General features: G+C 36.4%; 1 protein-coding gene across 2 annotated transcripts in view; it reads right to left on the reverse strand.

Moving 5' to 3' along the window:
* Positions 1-344: 344 nt before the first annotated feature.
* Positions 345-26,385, reverse strand: part of LOC306886820 (uncharacterized protein) — an 81,267-nt gene continuing 55,226 nt past the window's right edge. The window contains exons 9-11 of one of the 2 annotated variants that reach the window (XM_079444137.1): positions 15,663-15,716; positions 13,425-13,538; positions 345-1,296 (exon numbers count right to left, since the gene is read on the reverse strand). In XM_079444137.1, coding sequence (XP_079300263.1) covers positions 1,111-1,296; positions 13,425-13,538; positions 15,663-15,716 — 354 coding nt within the window. In that variant the 3' untranslated portion in view covers positions 345-1,110. The remainder of the gene's footprint in view (positions 1,297-13,424; positions 13,539-15,662; positions 15,717-26,385) is intronic. The other variant, XM_079444138.1, reaches the window with a different exon arrangement.

Here is a 26,385-nt window from a genome sequence, read left to right on the forward strand (position 1 = left end):
AAATTAAACTTTGTTGCAAAAAAGAAAAAGAAAAAAGATGGTTTAGTCAAAATGTGACTATATTTCATCCACACTCTCCATCTCTGAGAAGCTAAAAGTCCATAAGCTTAATTAAAACGAGAATCTTCATTAGGGCTGGGAACCGGCAGGCCTCGTGTGATCGGATTATGAGATTTGCTTAGGATTCACAAAATGAAACCAAATGTCTCGTTTGAACTCAGGAGGCTTGTTCTAGTGTCTCTGAAATATTTGATGGGAAAAACTGAAGCAGTTCATAAAAACGGTTCTCTGTGAAAACTGGAAGACAGACAGAAACCATCGGAAAATACAAAACAAACAACCATCAAGGCTCATTATAATAATGTATTGTGATGGTGGCATTATAATGCCACAAGTCTGGGGTCTGGATAAACAAAACTATTTTGGCACATTCATAACCAAAATGGTCCTTCATTAAAGGAATGACATTAACAAACACTCAAGTATGTTGAGAGATGAAATGTCTTCCAGTTAATGGGTTCCTTGTGCAGATTCTGGATTATGACTTTTTATATTCACACATTGAGCTAAAGTCATAATGAAGTCAGAATGAGAAAATGCTTTCACACCATCATCATCATTTCAAGGAAACAAACATGTGTATTGCCATTTAGCTGTTTGTTTTTAAAATACATCAGTTCTTCAATGCATTTCTCGTTCCATATAACATACGTTAAAACAAAGCAAAAATGCTAAATGGATATATACAGTGTTTTACTTGAATTAGAAATGTCTTTACTTTGAATTTATTTATTCAGATACATTTATAAAACAGTAAAAAAAATTTTTAACTAAGTTATTATGAAACACCATCTTGATCAGTGTCCAGATCAGTGTGACAGATGTCCTGATGGTTCGTAGTCTCAGCATGCAAAAAAAAGGCAAACAGAAAATACATCCCAGCTTTAGTCAGACATATCAAACTGGAATAGAAGGGGAGAAAAAAGTAACTGGTAGACAGACAGAAGATGGAAGAAACTGTGAAGATGCAGCCATCTACTTTCAGTTTAATATTCTGATTGGATGAGTCCATGGATGACAATTAGAATAAAACAAGTGAAAAACATTGAATCAGTGATCCATGGCATCATCTTCTTCATCACTGCTTTGAATAAAATCATCCTCAATGTTGTCTACAGATGGTCCAGCTTCATCATCATCATCATCAGCCCCATGCTCTTCACCACCCAGCTCTGCTAACAGCTGCTCCGTATGCTCAAACATGGGTGCGTCCTCACAGCGCAGCTTCACATAGAGCTGCAGATTAGAGAAAGAGAGTGAGGAAAAAAAGAACAGATCTTATGATTATTATCAGAGGAATAGTGGCAGTGTTTGCTCAGAGTAAAGAGAAATCTCAGCTTTGACTCCAGGCTTGGCATGTTTTGCAGTGTGAACAAGTTGCCACTAAATCACAACTCTCTACTCCTATATATTTCTCTTTTATCTAACTCCTCTTTTCTCCATCTTTCAAGGACTAGCTCTCTTTCTCTCCCTCCGTCTTTCTTCGAGAAGGTCCAGTGCCAGCGAAGTCAGCTGGCAAATTCCACAAATTAGTGACTTCTTTCCAAGCACAAACGAAGCGAGTTCTGCATCAGTGGGAAATTGTTCAGCAAGTGACGGAGTGCTTGCCAGGAAAGGAAGAGAATTCAATCCCCCCACTGTCTCAACTCTTATCACTGTAAAATATACCCTGAAAGAACATGATAAAAAAGCAATTCTCGATGTGACTGCAAAACAATATATCGCCCCACACTTTCTCCCTTTGCTTAATATAAGAACGCTGGCTGGGGATTTCATCCTGTTTTTCGCAGGGGAATCAGTACAGTTAATGTCAGAATGTTTTACAGTTTCAGTGCAACTGCCAAATGTGAATAAAGGGATGCACATGATTAAATAATGATCAATTAATTGTCATTTTAATCAATTAAGCTTAAAAAGTCAGTTAATTTCAGCACAAATACATTCGGATGCAAGCTGCATGTAAAAATGAAGCAGGCTCAATATAACTAGAGTAGGAGAAAATGTTCTACAAATAAATTCTTCACTACCTGCAAACAAAGTGATAATGTATTAAATAATAACGTCAACAAGAAACACATGAAATTACACTAATGTAGCGTTATGTTATGCACATTTTGTGTTATCTAACTTAAATTAAAAGTGTTTTAATGCAAATCACGACCAGTACAAGGTACAGAGTAAATAATAAGAATAATTCATAAATAAACAAATAAAAAGTTCTAAAATGAAAAACTTAGCTATGCACAATTTTTTTTAAGTCATCCACATGCATTTATAAATAGTAACAATTATCAATTGATATTTAATTTTTATAAAAAACAATTAAGAAAATTTCTAAAATATTACTTATATTATAATTTTTTACAAAGATTTAACCATATGCACATTGTGTATTATTATTTGACAAACTCCTTAAAAACAGCATATTAATGAAAAAAATGTATTTTCTACAGAATGCATGTGATTCCATTGATAGTACAGAAAGAAAAATATAAAGTTATCAAATAAAAAAAAAAATCATTAAAAAAGTAATCTGCATGTCACTGTATTAATAGTAACAATTTTCAGTTCAGAGTTAATTTTAATGAAAAACAATTATGAAAATTCCTACTTGAGTATGATTGAACTATATGCACATTGTGTATTATTATTTGACAAACTCAAAATTAAAAGAATTTTCAAATTTCACCTTGCACAAAAACAGCATATTAATGAAAAAAAAAACGATATTTTCTATAGAATGCATGATTACTAGTAGTACAGAATGATAAATAATCGTAATAAATATAATATAAAAAGTAATCTGTTACTGTATTAATAGTAACAATTTAATCAATTAAAAGTTCATTTTAATGAAAAAATCTGAAGTATTACTTGAGTACTCGAATGACTAAAACCAGACATGAATAAGAAACAGTCTTCATGTGATTTAAATGCGGTTAATGATGGGAAAGCTAAAAAGAGCACAGGCGTCAGACAGACTTGCTCCCCGTCAAAAAGCCACGCTGAGAGTGAACAAACTTCCTCAACTTTCAGAAAGTGTCATGTGAGAATGACTAATGCACACTATTTTTTCTAAAGGTCACTCCTTATGAGGCATTAGCAGTGCGTTTGGGGTACAGCCCTCTCTTCAGTGAACTGTATTCATGCAGACGCTACTCTAACAACCAGACTTTAATTAAGAAGGCACATTTCTTATTAATACTTGAAAGAGCAGTCATTTAAAAAGCTAGAGAAAGTGACCCCACAACTTATCAACCTCTCCTTCGCTGTTCTTTCCTCTCTTTCCTTTTTATTTAATGAGTTTTAGCTCCACAGAACCTTATTTAACTCCCTCAGGGGCGAAACCACAGAGTCCTTCACACTCACAGACTAACCAGGTCATCTCACACAAACATACTGTCAGTGGGCAGCCCGTTGCTCCCTTATATCACCCTCAGAGCCGTGGGAACGGTCGCTAAGCAACAGCGAGTGGCGACAGGGCTCTCTGGGCCTCGTGGGATCTCATTTACGGACCGATCATAAGACCTCAGGAGAGTCTGAAACTCCTACCTGCTCTACAGACCTGACCTTCACACACACACAAACATTAAAACCACTGGCCACACAGGTTTAGTTAGACCCATGAGGGCATTTTAACGTAATGTTGATGTGTGTGTCCATGTACTGTAGGGCCTTTTCGCTGCCAGATATCAAGGTTAATTGTGATGATAAAGTAACGCTAAAACATTAAACTCACACTGGCTCACAGGACCGGAACATTTTAATGTCTTTTGAATGATTTGTTATATACTGGTTAATGCAATACTGGATTGGTCATTGCAAACGTTACTGTACATTTAATTCCAGGTTCAGCACTCAAATTAATAGACAAATTTGTACCAAAAGGACCAAGATTTCAAGGTAAATGTAACATGCCTGGTTAAAAAACACACAAATCAGCTCTTATATAAAGTATTTTAATAAAGAAGAACATTTAAGTGTTTTTTTGTTAAGCGTATTCATTAGCTCACTTGCATTAGTCACCTAAAAAGTGACTAAAATGTCTGAGTGCTTCAATGATGGGGTTTGGAGGAGAAAGAGAAAGAAAGAGACAGAAATCAGAACTAATTATTCATAATAAAATTACAACAGCAGTGCATTTAATTGTTGTATATAATCATAGATGCAATGCAAATACACACACAGTATATATATATATATATAGACAGACAGACCTTTTGACAATTTCATTAAGTAAGGTGACATACAGCATCTGCAAACATGGGAAAACCTGTCTCCTCTGATAGGAAAATTATTAAAATGCATATTTTGTGTAAATATATTTCTAAACTTAACACATAATCCTCCTGGAAGCAATACACGGAGATGATTTTCCGCAGGGATAGAAAAAGCACTGCATAAAGAGAATGACCCTGTATCACTCCACCCACCCCTGCTGCAAATAAATAAACAAATTGAGAAACACTTGTGCCACAGCTCCTGTGATTTGGATTCACAGATCTGAGTTGTGTTTATTTAATCCGTCTAGAGGAGGACGGCGCTCCAGCTAATGTGTTACTTCAGCAACAGCCACCATCTGGAGTTCCACCCTGTAATTACTGAGACCTGATCTCCAATCTCTATAAGAGTTACACTCCATCAGCCATTGATACACACACAGTGTAAAAACACCTTCCACAAACCCACAGTTCACCCATCACCCACTAACCTCCTCATCTTTACATCCTCTAATAAGCTCTCAAACATGTACACGGCGGAAATGTTCCTCCAGGAGGAAGCTACTGCTGAATACTATCTTCCACTTTTTGCAAGCAATCCCTCCCTTGTCCAAGACATCTACCTTGTCCACTGATGTATTTGTATGTTTTGAAATGGCAGCTTTGCAGAGGAGCTCTGTCTGGGGGATGAAGGTCTTTGCTGAAGAAAATTGGCTGGAGGTGGTGACGTGTGTGTGTGTGTGTTTGTGTTTGTAAAAGAGCAGAAAAGAGTCTGAAATCCTCTGCTATGGTAATCTTACTCGTTTGGGAACAAGAAAAAAAATGAATTTCACACATGCTTGTGCGACTGAAGACAAACCACATACACACATGCAAACACATCTGTTTCTCTGTCATGGTGTGGATATTAAACTAAGCTAATGATTTTTTGAGACCCTAATCCTAAACCAAACCTGCACACAAACATTTGATCATTTTTACATTTAAATAGATGCTTAGTGCATTTATTAAGGATGTTATTTTCCTTAGCCATTATCTGGTTCTCACCACTCAGAAAAAAAAACTGAAACACATCTATCTATCTATCTATCTATCTATCTATCTATCTATCTATCTATCTATCTATCTATCTATCTATCTATCTATCTATCTATCTATCTATCTCATTTAATTTATATTTTCATTTTCATTTCACTGTGTGTATATATATATATATATATATATATATATATATAAAACACACACACACACACATATGAATATATATTATACTGTATGTTATTAAAATAGAAATATTATCTTTCACTTGGATCTAGAATTCTTGATTTAAGTAAATTACACACAACACGTGTGCGTGCATATATATACACAATTTTTACAATATTTAAATTTGTATTTGATAAAAAGTAGGCTTTATTTAGATAAAAACAATCCCAGGACATCACAAACTCATACAATCAGACTTATCTAAATGTGACTTCTCTACTTCCAAATACAAAGCAGAAGTTTCCTGGTCCCAGAGTGTGTGTGTGTCAGGAATAGGCATTTGTGTTGAAAGCAATGAATGTGATTGTGTTCGTCCCTGTCCTTCCCTCTTTCTCTGCCTTCTTTCATCATTCAGATTACCATCAAGGACTCCTCCTACTGTCCTTAAATCACTCTCTTCAGGCCGTATCTCTCACTCTTGTTCTGTGCCTCTCTTCTCTGATGAACTGCTGGGCTCGACCGACTTCTGATCCACAACTGACCTTACTGTCCAGCTGACAGATAGTCATTTATATCTGCACAGATCTCTCACACACACACACACACACACACACACACACACACACACGCGTCCTCTTTCCTTCCTGCACTGCTAAACAGTGTGATGCAAAAGAAATTTTAGCTGAGCTGTGACTTTGCAGAACTTTATTCACATCAATCATTTGAACAAAACGATTCACTAGAGTGAGTCATTTCAAACTGCATTCGAGTATGGGCTGTGAAGGACTATTTCATTTCTTGGTTCTACCTCTAACAAGACATCTTCTTGATAAATGAACATTGAACTGAATCATGTGTAAATGATTAGATGATTCATTATTTAAACACAGAGACACACATACAAACCTAATGAGGTATCAAAAAAGGTCAGCTTTCAAACAGTTCTGTGCATCAAAGCAAGAAAACGCGAGTGCCATAAAAGGTATCGGCAGAGTGATACCAAAGGATATAGTTTTAGTGTGATTCTATAGACGAATAAGTGACTCCAATCCTGTGTGCTCATGTCTACCAAAAGTGATTTCTTTAAGAGCACAGTTATAGCATCTTCATATATCTCAAAAGATGAGAATGGCTCGTAATACATCAAACTACAGACCTGAGCTAAAAGAACAAACAAACATAATGCACTCAACAAAAGATGCTCTGCAGCTCTCACTCAACTGGGAAAGCAGAGATACAATCAAACAGGCCGGAAGGGTTCTCTAGAGTACATTTATAAAGCATCAGTCTACTCTAAAAGTCACTGTGAATTCAAATATTGCACACCATATAAGAAAGATTTTTGAAACTACATGAGATAGAAGTTAAAAACCATAATGCAGTACATCATACTAGAGAGATTTTCATTATTTTTGTGCACTTTTGCCATTTATAATTACACTTAAAACAGGAAGCGATAAGAGAGAATGGGATTTGTAAATGTTGCAAGCCGGATTCGAACTTGAGTACCCTACATGATCACCATAACTCAATAAATCTAAGCACATGTGCTCTGATGGTCACACAATGTTTAAACCTGAGGAAAAGAAAACTGGTAACAACAAATGTCTACAATTGCTAGGCTAAAAAACTAAATCAACACAGAATATAAATAAAGACGATTTGCACATCTTTTCTCAGCTGTTGTTTGCTGACCCTTGTTTGCTAGTGGTTTAAATTTCCACCTGCTTTCTAAACCTTGACAGATAAAAGACCAAATTGGACTGGAGGATTTTTGAAAATGATCTTGAACCTAGTGAATGGAAGAGGTCGACTGCTGGAGAAAAACACCTTACTGAATCCTTACTGAAAATGAATGTCTTCAAGTGATAAAGGTCTGATTATTTGTCCTGAGGTTTTTCCCACTGTGTCACACCACCACACCGACTGTTAAAAACACAGAGAGAGGCACCAATCGTGGCCCTCACTAGAATATTTTTATCCTGATATTTGACCTCTGCAGTGTAAAAGCCGTAAACAATGTGCGACACTTAACAGCTGGTTTTGAGCTAAAACATACAATCAAAAATGTATGATTCACATAGTCTGTTCTCAATGGAATGTGTGAAAGACAGCTGTGGGTTCAGATGTGTTCAAATGTACTGCACTCAATGAAATGACACAAAGCATCTACAGTACCAACACAGCTGTTGTACATATAAACAAAGGGTTGAGTAAAATACACGAGTGGAAATGCATACAAATATACATAAAATAGTTAAATTACAGAGAAAAATCTGCACCGGGCAAGTCTAAAAACACTCTTGCATCTCTTCCAGGAAAACAGCAGACCTGAAACATAATTTGTTTAATTGGAATGTGAAAAGAGCGTGAAGACAGTTACGCAAATTAACAAACAAATTGTTTAACTGCGCATATTAGTTCCTGGAGGTCACACAAGGTGTGTGTTCAAGTGAATGTGCTATTTGAGTGTTTTGCTTGAGGCGATTTCTAGAGCTGCCATGGTAAGTTACAGACAGAGCAATGAGACGCTCAAAACTGGTCATTTTGCACCCATGGCTGAGCGAGACGCTTCACTAACGCTGCAGAAACATTGAGACACACAAGATCTATATTGCCACACAGAACAAAAGCTGATAAAATGCCTTCTGAATTTTTCTTTCTTCAATTTCCCCTCAAGGATCGATAAAGTGTGACTGTCTATTCACGAAGCATGAGGCTGGAGCATATATGCATCATAACAAAAGCACGATAAATCATTATATGTAAAATTATTAATGGCTGAAAATATGGTCATGCACTCAAAGCTCAATCAATACTGTCCAGATCAATAAAGGACAAGGGATGAAGGTAATGAAGAATAAAAAGAGACGTACCGAGGGATGAAGAGAGGAAGAATGAGCTGATAGAGATAAATAAGATAAGAATAAGAAATGCTGATTAATATTTTAGTGGAAATTCTGATATTTTTTTTGGGATTTTTTGATTTGATTTCAACAGGTTGAAAAGAACAGCTTTTTTTATTTGAACAGCACATTTATATTTGAAATATGAACATCTGTAAAAATGTAAATGCATTCTTGCCAATTTGAAGCACCTTTGCTTAATTTCTTTTCATTTCTTTTTGAATCTTTTTAACAGTAGTGTACATTAATATTTAAATAAATGTGTCATGCAAATTGTTGATGCTGACATATTTGAGAACGTTAAAAAAGAACTAATGAATGAATGAATGAATAAATAAATAAAATTCAGTCATTGTTGCGCTCATGTCATGTCTTGCCAAACAAGTATATGACTTTTCCTTTTTTACATAAAACACTTAAATTGAATTTTTAAAGCAAAATTCTTGATTCAGATTATTTCAATGAATTAGATGATCAAGACGACAAAAAACTGCAGGATGTTATTCAAAATGGAAAGACAAAAAAATCATGAACGCCTGGACCAACACGAGGGAGACAGAATTTTAAATTTTGGGTAAACTTTATCCTTTAACACCAGGTATAAGCAGCAATAAATCTCGACTGACCCTTGTGATCAAATCAGTGAGACTATGTTAATTGCTGGAAAAAACAGGGCCACAGAGACAAAAAAAAAAAAAAGTACTGAGAAAGAGAGGAAGAAAAAAAAAAAGTTAGCCAGGAATAGAGGGAGCAAAGAGAGGTAGTGAGGAATGGCACGAGAGAAAGAATGAGAAAAGAGAGGTAGGGAGGTATGGAGAGGGAGGAGAGGTGGGTATTGAGGGATGGACGTGTAAAGAGCTGGACATTGAGCAGAAGGCAGAAAATCAATGGTGAATAGCGGCTAAAGTGGAATCTGAACTCTGCCTGAAGTCACAGACTGTGACGGAGGAACGAGCGGAGAGTAAGGAAGAAAAAGAAAGGATAGGATGAAGGTAGAACAAGGCAATATGAGCGCAGACACGGAAAACAAATCCACAGCAGGCAGAGTAGCCACAAGCTAATTAAAATCAGAGGAGCAGGGGAAATCAATCGATTCAGGAGAAAAATCGAGGCTGTAATCAAGAGATTAGCTCAGAAGCCATCAATTTCACAACAACTTGCTAATGATCACTAAAGCAGAGGCATGAAACTGAAGATTTAAAAATATATGGAAATACTTTTGAAGATCCAACCCTCAGCAGCTGGGCAACATCTAACAATGTAATTATATATTTCAAAGTCTCCATTTTAGATATTAGGAATATGTCTGCATGTATTTCAGGAGATTTTTTAACACTTTGACTTTCCTCCTATAAAACACAGAAGATAATTTAAAGATGCTTAAATTACTTTTGTCCATTCAATGTAAGTTAACGTTCAAATCAACATTGAACCAACATTGTATGGACAAAAAATCCAGATCCATTTTTTAAAATACATTTTTTTGTATTCTACATAAAATTGAAATACATTTCTGTTTCATAGGGTAAAAGGAATAGTTTACTCAATAATGAAAATGTATTCACCCTCAGGCCATCCAAGATGTACTGTAGATGAGTTTGTTTCTTCTTTAGAACACATTTGGAGAAATTTACCAATGGATCCTCTGCAGTGAATGGGTGCCGTCAGAATAAAAGTTCAAACAGCTGATAAAAACATCACAGTAATTCACATGATTGCATGCTTGTAATAGAACAAATAAATAATTAAGGCGTTCTAAATTCCACAACCATAGTCCATATTCTACGATAGCACTTCATCCGGGAAAAAAGTCCATCCCTCTCACATCAAACATTTGGTTCAGAACTGTTATTGGTTCAGAACCGCTTGATCTATGCATACTGATTCAGACGAGGCAATTTTTTCACAGGAGTAAGCAATGTTATAGATAGAGGACTTGTATTTTAGATGGAAGCAATGGTTTAAAGTAGAAAACATTTTACTGATGGATTTGTTTCATAAAAGCACAGAGCTTTTCACTTAACAGGACATTAACTGATAGGCTGGAGTTATGTGGATTATTGTGATGTTTTATCAGCTGTTTGGATTCTCATTCTGACGGCACCCATTCACTGTAGAGGATGCACTGTTGAGCAAATTATGTAATGCTACATTTCACCAAGTTGGTTTCTGATGAAGAAACAAACTCATCTACATCTTGGATGGCCTGAGGGTGAGGAAATTTTCAACTATTCCCATTTACAGAGAAATGGTGCAGAAAATAAGACTCTTTATGATGCTACTGAAATATACTCTTATACTCTCACCATAGGCTCCATCATCAGATTTAATAACAGTTTAGGTGATACTATTACTAAAAGTTGAAAGGTTATCACTTTTAATACTAAGCAATAAGCTGGCAACTCATTCATAACTGGCAGTATATTTCACAGTGCAGAGAGATGACCTTCTAAAAGGCTAATTAATAAATAATTACTGTTTGCTTTATTATGGCCATATTAATGACACAGCTAACAAAAACGTGGCCAATATGGGGCACTGATTAAAGAGCAGATGAATAATTGAGACATTAGCGAACGTAATTAAATATTAACAAGTCTGAACCAAAGCCAAGAGCGTGACTTTCAGGTCTTATTTACATATTTTGTGCTCATGAGCACAATTTTTACACTAGATTTTTCTTTTAAAAAATTGTATAAAGCAGCACAAACTGAGATTCCTCTTCACAGATTTAAACAGTACACAAACTCCAAAGACCTTATGAAGTCTTTCAAGATTATGCAGACGCAGAGATACTCTTAACTGACTCTCAAATTAAAGAGAATAGGTTCATTATTTATTGCATAATTATATTTTTACTTCCAAATCTTGATTAAAAAACAAAAATATTATATTATATTATATATATATATATATATATATATATATATATATATATATATATATATATATATATATATATATATATATATATATATATAATATTTTTTTATATGAGCATCAAATGCTCATTTTTGGCCTACATCATAAAAATTGGCCATTTATCTATACATAAATTCTGCCCTACGTGTGCAGTTTGCTAGCTGGCTAGTTCACCCCTACGACGCTAGCCTGGCCTACTGTATGAATGAATATATGAACAAACGATCTAAAAAAAGATATTAAACTCGACGGAGGAAATGTGGGAATTAGGTTAAACTGAAACAAGGAATGTGGTGTATAATTGTGTGAAATGTATAATGAAAATTGGCTAGCAATTTCGCCAAGCAAATATCAACAAATAGGTTGCAGCAGTTTGTCTTTTGATTACACTTGCAAAGTCCGCTATGGGACTGAGCTCGAATAGCTTCAGCATCAGCGACTTCTTATAGTACAAAATCGCTGTCAATCAAAAGGAGATGCAGTCTTTCGACAGACCCTCCAATCATCACGCAGAAGCCCAGCGTCCAGGCCAGCCCACTCCTCCATTCAACCCCGAAGCACTGAAAAAAACTGTTCAAAGAAGCCCCATTGAAGTCAATGGACGCTAGGCTTCAACAGGGAAATACACTGTGACGCTACGGGAATATATGAGAAGGAAATCGAGTCACCTGCTATATGTAGCTGATTCTGAACGAACTCGTCTTCGAGATGAACGTGTCCTAACACATTTTTAATCAATAAAATGTTAACCGAGCCGAGCTTCCCTTGCAGTCTTAAAGAAATCCCCACTGATATACATGTATATATATATATATATATATATATATATATATGAAGAGTTTATTTGCAAAGGCAGATAACTCCGTTTTTAAAAATCATGTTTTTTATTGTTATGTTTTTATTGTTTTATTGTGTTAGTTAGCTATTTTGTTAGTTACTTTTTAACCTAGTCAAAATAACCCAACTGCAGACTGATTGAGATTAATTGGAATGCACAATGAAAAAACATGATTTGTGAGAATTATTAAAAATGGAATTATCTGTTTTTGCCAACAAACTCTTCATATATACATATATAAATAAAATTATTACAATTCAATTATAATTTATCCATTGGGTCAGTTATTTTTTTATACAATTTTTAAAAAAGTTTCCTTATCCATTTATATATCCGTGACTGTAACTTTTATGTTTATTAGTGAGGTTAAAACAAAGACAGTGCTGGGTGCTGAGACAGGGTCAAAGTTTGTATTCCGTCTCGTCTGGCTGTTTTAATTTGAAGGTTTACATGTCTGAGACCTTGAAAAGCCACTAGGATCGATAAGAGTACTGAGATAGATTTCTCCTGCTTTCCTCCTAGCTGGCCATAACTAGCCATCAATATTGCATTCTGCAATAACATTAAGCAATGCAACTCTGTTTCAGAGTCTCAAGAAGAGACATCCAGTATGGATTTACAGGTATATGTGAGACAACAGGTGTGCATCCAGGGTCTTTCACAAAATTTAAATAACTAGAAATGAGAAGGAAACTAGAGGTTGCAAGGTGAATCAGAGGAAATGAAGGATGAATGACGACGGATCCATCAGAGAACAAGCGAGACATAGAGAGAGAAAAGTGATGGAAGAGGAACAAAAGAAACTACATGCAGTGACCAAAGGTTTCTTCAGAGAGAACCAAAGTCCAGTAACATCAAAACGCCTGAGGAAGAGATGGAAATGGGGAGGAGGAAGCGAAAGAAAAAGGAGAGGGGTTGGTAAAAAAAAAAAAAAAAAAGCTATAGGTATTGTGATACCTCAATCTGCAAGCTATTCCCACTCTCGTTTTCTTTCAAACTCGCCTTTCATTTTATATTTCTATAGCACTCGGACACCAGCAGAGTTTAAGAAATTTCACAGTAGAAAAAGAGCTGACGGCATGCTGAGAGAGCCATGACAGATGGAAAAAATGAGAAGGGACCAAGGGAGGAGTGGAGAAATCAGCCAGGTAGAAAATGTGTGTGTATGTGTGTGTGCACTGTATGTGGGGGAGAATGAAAATTAGGCCAAGATGAAATCAGATGGCCTCATCATTTCCAAAAGAACAGTGTGTGTATGTGTGTGAGCTGTACCTTTTTGGCCTTACTAAGGTACGTCCAAGCTGATTTTCTGAAGTTCACACCGTTGTTTGTCAAGTCTTGTTTGTCCAGCTGCAAATAAAACAGCCATCCCAACAGATACCACACCTGAAACAGGAAGAGGAGAAAATACATATACATAAATAAATACATGAAATAAAAAATAGACATAATATAAAAATGAATTTTGTATAAATACATATATATGTACAAATATGTGTGTGTGTGTGTGTGTGTTTAAGCATTGTACAAAAATGCTAAATTATTATTAAATTAGCTAAAAAAAAGAATAATTATTGACAATTTCTAATAATTGTTGGCTTTATTAAACCAATAATAAGGGGGGGGGGCTGTGTCTGTGGTTAACTTAACTATTTTTTATAGCTATTTTTGCACTGTATACAGATTTTCGGATTATTAAAACCTTTTTCCTGGCTGGTTTATTAAAATGGGAATAATGTGCAACAAACAGACTTTAGAATGGGTTATACATTAGTATGACGATTTATTTATTTATTTATTTATATTTTCTATTCATATTTTCATTTGAAATGTAAATCATTCCCATATTCCCCACTGATTCCAAATGTGCAGTGTTGGAGTTACTCCAGGATCAGGGTTTGGAAACACTGGTCTATATATGAATTATGTAAAATCTGGCACAGTTTACCCTTCTCTCACCTTCAGTACATAAATAAAAGTAAGCAGAGACAGTCAGTCAGCCACTTGTAATTAACAAAACAAACCTAATGCACTTCCTGTGCACTCTGTCAGCGCTATAAATATTTGATTTCAGGCAGGATTAAAATAACCTTATTTTGCAGTAAACAGAGAGGGCGAAATAAACAATCGGGCAGCTTTGTTTGTATCCTGAAAAATGAGAAGTCAGACGCAAATGGGCTGTGGGGAAGGGTGTGTGCATGTTTTTGTTGTGCTGTGTTGAAGTGCTCTTCACTTTATCACCTACTGTTACACTCTATACACTCCTCTGATGTCTCAATAACACACCTCAGAGAGTTCAAACATCTCTCACTCCCACTCTCTCTCTCTTTCTCTTTCACACTCTCTGATTCTCCTGAGCCGAATGCTCAGAACACTCTGTAAGCGCTCTCAATCTGTCAGATATCTAATAGAAAGAAAGAGAGAGAGAGAGAGTGTGTGTGTGTGTGTGAGGGACTAGACTCATTGCATAGACTAAGGATGGGAATCAAAGGAATTTAATGGTCCAGTTCCCATTCCGACATAAAGGACTTTAACTAGCTAGTAGAACTGGTGATAAAAAAAATCTCAAATAAAATCTAAATAAATCTAAAAAAATCTAAGTTTAAATCTAAATAAAATGAAATATTTTAAAATCGTAAGTTTCATATTCATTTTTTAAATACTGTATTGGCTTCAGTTTTGCTCATTAATTATGCATCAACTCAGAATGTTGTTTGTACTGTACAAATTAGTTTTAAACAAGTTTGAAGAAAAGATCAGAATACCCTCTAGTTTAATAATGCATTTTGTGCTTTTAATGGTTTTGAAAACAATCATTTATGTAACATTAGGGTGTTGGAAAAAGATGTGCTATGTGTGTGCTTGAATGCATAGTTTACGAGGATGTGTATAACGACATTGATATTACAATATAAACATGGTTTATGAGGATACCGCCTTCGTCCTTGCAAACCAAATGTCCAACAAAAAAAAGGTGCTTTTTGAAATTAAAAAAATGCCAGTAGTTTTCTTTGAGGGTTAGGGTAAAGGGGATAGAAAATATAGAAAAAAGTGTGTGTGAGTGTGTGTGTGTGTGTATGTGCTGGTCTGTCAAAATAAGATGTCCCAGTATCTCAGTTTCAGCACTGTGTAATTTCCATAGCTAACAATGTAAAGTGAAGACCAAAGCACTTTCACACAAACAAACTACTGTTTCAGCAGGATACAGCGCTATATATTATTATATAATCCAATCTGAGACAGTGAGCAATGCATCAAATGCTGGTATCAAACATCCTACCAGGTAGAGCTGGTAAAATAGGCCTGATAATACACAACTACAACAACAAGAAACAAACACCTTATATGTTATAAGTAAGTCATTTATTGTCCATTTTAACATTGAATCATCTCAGTCTAGTATGATTTAGATTTAGATTAATCCAACAACTCTTTACAACTGGCTAACTTGTGAAATGAGTAAAAGCACTTCTACCATTTAAAAAAGATGATAAAAAACTTAACACACACCTCCACAACTTCGTCATCCTCCTCCAGAAGATCCTCCAACACTTCTGTGGCCATCTGGAAAAAGAAAACAGCTCTTCATTTACTGACATGTAACTAGAAATTTAATTGATTTTTAAGTTCAAATAACTCCACGACTGCGGAGTTATTTTTGCATAAAAAGAAACTGCATTGTGACATTACTTAGATGTCATTAAGTATACCGTCCTGCATGCATCTAGCATTTTCCATTATTTTTAATGGTGATTTTTATTAAATCAGCATAAATTATACATAATGGTCACATTTTGTTATACTGCCTTAAAATGAAATTTAAATATATCTTTTTTTTGCATTATGGTAATGAGAATTGTGTATCTCAGAGCAAAAAATTATAATGGTTCTAAAAATGTATTTATTTTGGGGGAATCTCGCAGTAGGTTTTTTGCGGTTTACGAATAATCTAAATCATAGTCAAGTGTAATACTGGATCAGTGAAGTCTGTTTATGTTTGGCTTATGGTCAACAGCCCTCTTTTTGCTGAACTTTAATTAAGTGTTAACTGCGCTCTGCTAGCCGGTTCTCAAGGGAGAGAAAAGTGCTTATAATTTAATGATTTTTTTACTACTTTATCACCTCAGTTCTTAAGTTAATTTGTTAAACACCATCTTTATCTCTCCTTTGAGAGCCTGAGATCTTCATTTCCCTGATCGGTGTTATTGATCTATCCGCTGTCAGCCTCAGCCTATCAGCTTAACCCATTCGCCCAGAGTGTGTTTTAATTAAGCGTCATCAATAGATCAGATCAAGAGCTGATAGACAAGGTCAGTTAAAGTCAAATATTGGCCAATTAAGACACTTCATCTCAAAGTCCTTGAGCTTCAAATCAAATACAGATGAGAGCTGTGTTCAACTGCACAGATCTTATGAATCGTGACCGTACAATGTGACCCAAGCTAATACTAATACCCTAATACTCAACTCTGTACTCTACATTGATTTTCTGATTCACAATGGCAAGTGCAGATTTCTCCTCCACAAAAACATTCAGATCTGCTACAGAGTGCGATTTTTAGACTTCCCAACTTTTAAAAAGCACTAAAGCTCCTTGTAAGTTTCCCTTGATCGATATACTGAGACAGGCTCTCTTGTTATTCCCTCAGGAGGGTCACTGCTTTGGCTGGGGGCCACGGTGACCCCTAAAGCCTCTTTGAACTCAGATGTCAGCCACTCTCAGCATCCCGCTTTCCTCTCGTCCTGTCACACTCATGCCATCCATTTCAACCAGGGCCACAGAGTCAAGATCAAGCTCTCGTGTATGTACGCGCTGAAAGGGAGGGGTAGAAAGAGAGAAAGAGAAAGTAAAGCAGGAGAAAAGTGAGGACGGATAGAGCACATCGCTCGATGGATACGTAATTTAAGGGACTGACCAACCAATTTACGATCCTGCAAGGCCATAAAATTCAGCCTGGACTTAATAATAGCACATTTAATGTGACACCTCTGACAATTCCAATCTAGCACAACCACACTCGCCCGCCTATCTGTATCTGCTTTTGTGTGTGTGTGAAAATGACTGTGCATGGCAGAAAGACGGACTGCGTGCAGGAGAATTTATACTCCTAGCCAGGTTGTGTGAACGCAGAATACACACATACTCGCTTTCGCACCCGAATTTTATAGTTGCACCGTTTATCAAAGGCAACATGGCTGCCACTGGGAGCTAAAAACTTCACTTATATTTAGCCTTTTGGAATGAGGAGGAGCTGAGATAATTACTTTAGGGATTGATGCTCGTGTTCTCTCTCTCTCCTTAGCCGCATATCACTCCCCGATGCCGGCTCGAAGCTCTCAGCAACAGATAAAAGGGACGGATAAAGTCAAATGCTCGGCCCGGAGGAAAACTGCTATGGGGTACGTGGGATTCTCCATTTAAGAAGTTCAAATTGAATGCATAAATCTGCTTCAACGCTTCTTAGATGCATACACGATTACGGACGGCTGACAGCAGCTGGCGGACCAGGAGTTGATAACGCGCCCGAGCCCCTGCGGAGGTGTACAGCCGCTGGCAGTGTCTACGTCAACTTGGTCTATCTGATGAAGATGCTCAAGAGAGTTTTGAAAGAAAATGAATGTCTGAAGCAACTGTGCAAAAATAATACTCTTTGATTACATCTACATAATGTGCAAAGTTTAAAGGGACTCAAAGAAAGAGATTTGCTTGCATTCAGCGAAAGGGAATGGAGACCAAGTACTGTCAAGATTTAAAAGTGGCAACAAGGACTATAAAAGTGGTTCATATGACTATTGAAGTATATTGCAAATCTTCTGAAGCCATATGATAATTTTGATAACTTTTAAAAGTTTTGGGCTGGTTATGGATTTTCTGATTTAACACAATTCAGATCTGAATCAAATTCATTTTGCTACATGTAAATCAACAACCAATTCTGTAACATATTATAGCTTACTCGAAGTAATGATAACTAAATGGTGATTCACAAGATTTTTCAGACTAATTCAAGTGCAAGTTCTGATTTAGTTTTGTTTGGACTCACTCAAAGGATGGGTTCACAAGAGTCCTTTATTTATAAATCAGACTAAGGGTTTTAAGTTTTCTTGCGTTCAGTTGTAAATAAATCACATATAGTAATGCTGAACTGTGCATAATGTAAGCCACTGGGAGACCAAAGCCAGTTATCTTTACCTGCACTGCATTAATAGAAAGTCAGATAATATAAAAAAATTCTATATAAAGTATAGTTCAAATAGTATTTTCGTGCTGTGACTGCATTTCTGATGTACACTCTTAAAAATAAAGGTGCTTTACGAAGCCATAGAAGAATCTTATTGTCTAAATGGTTCCATAAAGAACCTTTAACATCTGAAGAACCTTTCTGTTTCACAAAAGGTTCTTTGTGGCGAAAGAAGGTTCTTCAGATTATAAAAAATAAGAAAGAGGTGGTTCTTTAAAGAACCTTTGACTGAATCGTTCTTTGTGGAACCAAAAATGCCTTTCTTCTAAGGCATCGCTGTAAAGAACCTTTTAAGCACCTTGAGTGTAGCCATCCTCACTTACTGGACCATCTCATTTTGGCATTTAATACGGAGAAGGACTCAGGCATTCAAGCCTCGGAAGGACTGAACTAGGAAGGACTCATCCTCCTCATCCCACAATGCAGCCTTCAGTTTGAAAAGCACCCTACATTTGTTGCACCACACGTTTTTGATTCATTGAAAAGATCATGTTCATAGGAGTCATTTTTTGTAAATAAGATCTTGGCATTTTACATATCAGTCTTGACATTTGAGATATACAGCAGTGGGAAAGATTTTCAGTGAATAAAATAACTTAGCCTTATCCACAAACAAAGCTGTTGTTTGGCTTCAAAAGACTTGAAATACAGCACACATTTTGTATGGAATAATGCATGACGTACATCTAGTGCTTCTTACATTTGAAGTTTGATAGCCTGTGGTCACCATTCACTTGCATTGTATGAAAAGGAGCACTTTATGTCAAACATTTCTGTTTTGATCTAGTGAAGAAAGTACACCATAATTTTTTTATCCATCCTTTCACAGAGAATTATCCTAAATTCTTATAAATACCTTTTTCTCTGAACTCCTCTTTTGTTGGCCTGAATATGAAAAGCTGTGAAAGGGAAATGTTGAATAACCCTATTGAATTTGTGGGGCTGTAATTGTCTGGTCAAATAAAGGCGTTGTCTGAGTGAGCCTGGAATCAGAGGAATGCAGCCACTAATATTAATATGTTCACACTCAGGAGGAGGCCTGTTCATTGAAAACTGATTATTTTTTCTTTCAACCCCTGCTTATGCCTCCTCGTAACTCCTATCATTTTTCCCTTTCCTATTTGCCTGTCTCTCTTTGTGTGCTAAATTACACATCCATTTGTGTTTAGCCACACTAGATGTGCTAATACTTTGCCACATTTAACCATAACATACCCACACACTTTGCACACATACTGCATACATATATATTGTATATGGATGTTCAAGTCGTCTATAATAGTATAAGCTATATTTACTTCAAGTATAAATTGGCTTGCACACACACTGCTTTTTTAAATTAAGATATACATGAAAAACTTCAGGTTTATAGAGTTGCTTGTGATGTTATTCAAACATTACCAAGAGCTTAGTCATAAACCACAAATCTGTTAAATTAAGTTTTGGGAAACTTTCACCCTCAAGATTCAGTATGAAGCATTAGGATGCACCATGAAGTTTTGCAATTCTAGAGAATATATTTAATAATCCATCACTCTCAAAGGAAAATGGTGTAACAAAATGAAAGTATCCTAGCTGTGTAAAAGATTCAATTGTGGGCATGACAATGTCTGAAAGATGCATTTTAAGGCAATTATATTTTGAATAAAATCTTTTGAACCCATTCACAAGACAATTGTCCGTCAAATTCATTCAGTGACATTTCCTGTTTGCCAAAAATGAGTTTTGAGTCTTGTTCAGTGCCGTTTGGTCAAGAAGTCCCTCTAAATGAGATCCAGTGCTGACCTAATCTTGTTTTGAGTCAGACAGAGTTTAAGCACCCTAAGCATTTTTGCCCACAGACAAAGCAGATATTTGAAATTTTCCTCCAATTTTCAGCTGCTGAAATTTTCCCAAGCACTAGCAAAATACAACAATTACCTCAATAAATTAATGATTTGTTAGTTCATTTAAGTATTATGAGTTTTTGTGAGTTCAAGTTTTAAACATAACACTAATTTAATCCCATTGTGGTAAAACGTGCACAAAAAAAACAACAACAAAAAACACTGCATGTCCAATAGACTACTTTGCAAGTAAAGGAATAAATTCTGAAATTCAAATTTGGTTATTATTTACTCACCATAATATCATAGACTACCATGGAAAATTAATGTTTTGAGATGCCAAATGAATATATTCTTTTCCACAGCTGTCTGTTATTGTATAATCTATTTCCTGTAAACCCAGCCTTCAGCGCGCGCACACAAACACACTCAGTTTTAGAATTTCAAAATACATTGTTTTAATCAATTTGGATTCCGAGGACACAGGAAGTGTCCTCATAAACAATGTTTATGTTGTAGTACCCATGTTATTATGCACATTTGTGTCCTCATAAACCATGTATACCAGAACACACACACACACACACACACACACACAAACTGCTTAGCTGCTTTAAAGTCCATCAGATAGTCTCTTTCAGTCTAAATGGATTTACAGTCAGAATAAACTACAATGAGGACAAGACATTATGCCACATATCAAAGTTGGAAAGTTTCAGAAGTAACAAAATTATTTCTGAAATGATTCAAACAAATGTATTCTAAGCTGTAATAAATTTCAGAACACTCACAGAAAAACAGATCCGAGAAAGCTTTTATTTACACAAAAATGAAGAGCGTTGGGATTAAACGGTGTGTAATTAAGAGTTTAATGATGTAACAGGATTCAGATTCTGTTCAGAATCTGTATTGATTCAGATTTTTGAAGCCTTTACAGTAACTGCGCTATTGATCGGACTGAGGTAAACAGCTCCTGTAGAGACGCAATGATTTACGCATGGGAATAATGGCTTAATTAGGCCGCAAAATATGAGCATTACAAATTCTCAGTAACTGATGCAAGACAACACGAGTGATACTGTTCTAAAGGACATGCATGAGCTACTAAGGTCAAATCACAAGAAAATACAGTGGATTCGTGTTCGAATGTGCGTTCAGTGTAAGAACCAAGAGAATTAATAAAGGCCAAAAAGTAGAGACGATCATAAAATATAGATCTGCCACAAAAGGAGACCGTATTCTAAATTGCTCACTTATTTAGAATACGGTTTAATTTGGTCGACTCTTTAGCGGCACACCAGGCTGACCCTGGCAATGAAAAAGCCTATTGTCTGACTCTGTTAACCGCTGGCCCACACAGCCCCTCATTATGACATCATTAGCCAGAGAAGACCGCAGCTCTGCTAAATGACCTTTAGAACAATGCCGGCCCATCAGTCTGTTTCAGAGCTGCAGAGGCGGCCTGTCAGGAGAAACAGCGGCGGGCTACAGGCCGCATTGTGCTCATCGTCTCGGAGAGTGTTTTAAACGAGCTCTGGATATGAAGACACGCTTCGTAAGAAGGAGCGCTCTGACAGATCGTCTTGTGTGGAGAGCTCACAGAGGGAGAAGCGATGCTTTTTCTTGTCTTCTAACAAGAGGTAAAATTGCTTTTTACTACACGTTTAAGAAAGTTGAAGGTGAGATTGGGCATTTTCTCTTTGTCTCGCACATACACGATTGTTCTTGGTGTGTGTCAGTGCAGCGGCAGCCGCCACAGCAGCAGCGCTATTGATTTTCAAGAAGTGATTGCGAGCGGTGAAGGTCAGGGAACAGACGTTAAATCAGACGGGGCAAGAAAAGAAGCAGAAGAATCGCTCTACACACACAGGTGTAATCACACATAATCCTCATGGAATCCTATTTCTACATTCTACATATCTGACTTTGCCTTTGGGGACGATACTTAATTAAAGACAGAACGGAGGCTGCAGATATAGATGTTTGTGAAGCAAGTTCTTGAAGATGCCACACAACTGAAATGGTACAAAAAGCTCTACATTCTGAAGAAAAAGACCGAAAGTGCTCTATTTGTCAAAACATTAACAGCACAAACTCCACAACAAGTTTACTCACTCCATGCAGTCCATCTCTCTGAAGTCACACTGTACAAGGTCCCAAACAAATCGATACAAGGATTAGTATGTTAGACTGAACCAGTACTCTCTCTGTCTGTTGACTTGTCAATAAAACAAGAAGGCTTCTCCCGTGATGAAACAGTTCGGGTCTCTGTATCCATTTTTAAGTGTCGGGTTGATTCCTAATAATGCTGTGTTACATTCAACTTTAAAAAGCGATACAGAACATCACTGGAAGTTAGAATTCTGAATTGGAGGCTTGCATTGGAGATCTACTTGATTTATAGAGCATGGAGGAATTGAGGGAAATATACACAGTTTATGAATTTCATTTGCTTAAAACAAGAAGTGAAAGGACAAGGAGGAAAAAAACTTATTGGCATAAAATGTGCAGTAATTTTGGAAAATATATTTTTGCTCATTTTTTGATCATGAAAATGTATAAAAAAATATAAAAAAAAATATAAAACATTCACCTTCAAAATTTGCTGCTATTTTCCAGTATGAAAGCCCATTTCACATGAGAAAATCTAAATTATGCTTTGGTAAGTCATAATTCTGACATTACAAAGTCAAGAGATAAGCCAAAATAATAATAATAATAAATTACTTTTTATGTCATAATTATGATTTGCAAAAACATGTTTTTTTTTCTTATGTGCCAGAAAAGGGCTCCCATCTCAAGTATGCAGAGAATTCTGTTGTTACAGTAAAAAAGAAAAAAGATTGTATTCACCTGCAGGAGAAATTGTTCATCCACAGTTTGGTCGCTAGCAAACTTCTTTATGAACAGTCAAACTTAAAAAGATAGCATTGCATTGGCATTTGGTTTTTGTCATCTGTGCATCAGAGTCTAATATAAAGTAATAATATCCCACACTTCCGAGTTTGACTGGAATGCAATCCACTTGTTAACCACATGCACACACACATCAAAAGCTACGGACAGGTTGTCAGGTAGCAGATGTGGCAGCAGGTTATTGAAGTCAGACATTACTAAACTCTCATTAGAGCTGAGAACGCTTTCATTCATTCTCTCACTCTCACACATACACGCACGCACACACACACACACACACATTTTTTCCCATTCTATGAGGTCAGCAGGTGTCTCGGGCTCTATAGGGCCTGTCTGAACATAATTAAGATCAGCTCGTTAAGATGTTGCTCAGACCTGTAACGCTGTTGGCATAGAGACTGCCCGCTGAGAAGCTGTGCTGATCGAAAACCTCTTAGTGATATCATCTCAGCATGATGTCGGTGACTGAAGATAAGTGAGTGATGTCATCACCGTGTCCCCCGACACAGTTCCCACAGCTGATGAGTTAAATGCCTGTGTGTGTTGCTCCATTTGCAAATCTGAGGTGAGGGGGCTTGAAGGACGTGAGCGCTAAATGATACTACATGTTTGGCAGCCTGATGAACCTTCGCTACAACTTATACTTCTTCAATGTGATCTCTAGCCCCCCCCCACCTCGCTTCCTCTGGATATATATAGAGAGAGAGAGAGAGAGAGAGAGAGAGAGAGAGAGAGAGAGAGGGAGGAAGCGATGTGGGAGAGAGAAAGGGAGACGAATCAAAAAAGGTCCACGAGCCAGGACTCAAACTTGGGATGCCCATGCCTACAAGGCATTTAGTGCTGATGTTGATGATTTAAATTTATCATAAGTTTGAGACTATCAGTGCAAATGCTTTTATTTGGGATTTTTCTAGTTAAAAAACTTTTCATTAGAAATGATATTGTCAGCATATTAATAGGACAATTTGAGTGAAAAGTTGAACAAATTTGTTTCTAAATTTACATCCATATAGAGATCAAAAATTTTAAACAATTTGAAATAGAACACCAAAAGCACACACACAAAAAAAAAAAAACGTGAAAAAAGAAAAGAAAAATAGTACATGCATACAGACACAGATTTGGTGCTCTATAATTAATTATTTTGGAAAAGGACTCTTTAATTTTATAAGAAGATTTATTTTATCTATTGTAACTTTTTCATTTAATGCCTCACTAAATAATGTATAGGCTATATTTAGTGTATTTTATATAAAAGTATACATACAACAACCAAACTTACTGACCCCAAACTTTTTAATTTGTTAGAATATTTGCATCTCTGAAAGTAAATGAGAGCCAGTTCAAGTCTATGAGAAAAGTAGAAATGAATTGATTTCCAAGTTGTTGTGATTCTTACCAAATGTTGATACTTCTCTCTATTGGAAAATCTAATAAGGCTTGAGAACCATCCAGACCTATTATGTTTGCAGCACAACATGCACTTACCTTTCTTTAGGTCTACAAGATGTTTCTGAAATTTTGAAAAACATCTCTATTTCTCCAAGCTATTCCAATGCTTTGGCTAGTTTTAATTCTTGTTTAAATCATGTTTAAACCCATTTTGCTAAATGAATGACACTTTTAGTCTCTCAAAGCATAACTAAACAAATCGAACCTATGAATGCATTCAGGTGAAAAATTATGTATTTATTTTAACCTTTAGCCAAAGTGTTTTTACAACAACTTTGTTTTGAGCAAGTGATCATTGATGTTAACAGATCATTCACACTGCTGTATAACAACAAAGACTGCAGCAATGATCACATCATGATTTGGGAGAATGGTGTGGAGACTAATTCATAATAAACAGGGAAAGCAAATGTAACATTTTACAGATTAGACAACGAGTGAGCAACAAACAGAATACAATATTCTATGACAAAGTTCTGCATCCCCCAGGATGTGATTAGATTTGCTGAGGCGCCAGAATAAATTTCTGATTTGTAAGCCTGAGCGGACATTATTTCTAAGAGCTGTCTGCAGGAGCGGACAGTCTGAAAGTTGTTTTTAATAATGCATATGTAGCAGAGGCCAGCGGGTAAGTGCTGTGCAGGTTAAACATCACTCCCCGATATCAAGTGGCGTTCTAGCTATTGATGCTAGAGGCCATGGCCTTTAGCCTCCTTGTTAGAGCGCCCGCCTCCCACGCCGGAGCCCGCGGTTCGAATCCTGCTCGGAGCAGGTGGAGTAGGACCGCGACACATATCTCAGGTCCCTGACAGATTCCTGCAAATCAATCCTTTTCAACTGTTTGTTTCAGTGAACCACATCAAACGTCTGATTCAGTGATTCAAGTCATCTTAGAGTGTTAACAAGAGTCTTTTCTCTTTTTCGTAAGAGTACCAGCACAGAGGGTCAGCGATGAAATAAAATAATTAAACTGTTACTCCACCCCAAAAAGAAAATAGTCATTAATCACCTCCATGTCATTCCAAACCTGTAAAAGTTTTGTTCGTCTTCAGAACACAATTTAAGATATTTTGGATGAAAACCGGGAGGCTTGTGACTGACACAGAAGAGCGTACACAGTTTGCGTTCAGCGGATATTCTCCAAAATGCTGCTACGCTGACACAGAGGAGACGAATTGTTGAATAAAGTTGTTTTTTTTTTCTTTTCGTACAAAAAGTATTCTTGTAGATTCATAACGTTACGGTTGAACCACTGATAGTAGATGGACTATTCTGATGATGATTTTTTTATACTCTTCTGGGCCTTGACAGTGTGAATTGTTTGGCAGTCAATGGGACAGTCACAAGCCTCCCGGTTTTCATCTAAAATATCTTAAATTGTGTTCTGAAGATGAACAAAGCTTTTACAGGTTTGGAACGACATGGGGGTAAGTGATTAATGACAAAATTTTCATTTTGGGGTGGAGTAATCCTGTAAACTGAAAGCAGGCAAACACAAACAGAAAATTCACAAACAAATTGAAACTCAAAAATCCGTCCTGGACAGATCTGTACTAGTATATGATGTAAATTCTAAAAATCCAGCCAATCATGCACACTTGTGCCGATTCGAGCGGAGAGAACATCGTAATAATCCTTTTGAGAAGAGTGTTGAATGGCACTAATGTTGCTACTTTGATCCTCTATAAACACGCTGACAGACAATTAACCTCCTCTCAATGCTATCATCAGTCAACACTGAGCAAAGGCATATTCTTCCCTGTTGGCAACACGGAGCGCACATCTGCTCGGATGTCA

The sequence above is a fragment of the Barbus barbus genome (assembly GCF_936440315.1).
Source record: "Barbus barbus genome assembly, chromosome: 21".
Lineage (NCBI taxonomy): Eukaryota > Metazoa > Chordata > Actinopteri > Cypriniformes > Cyprinidae > Barbus > Barbus barbus.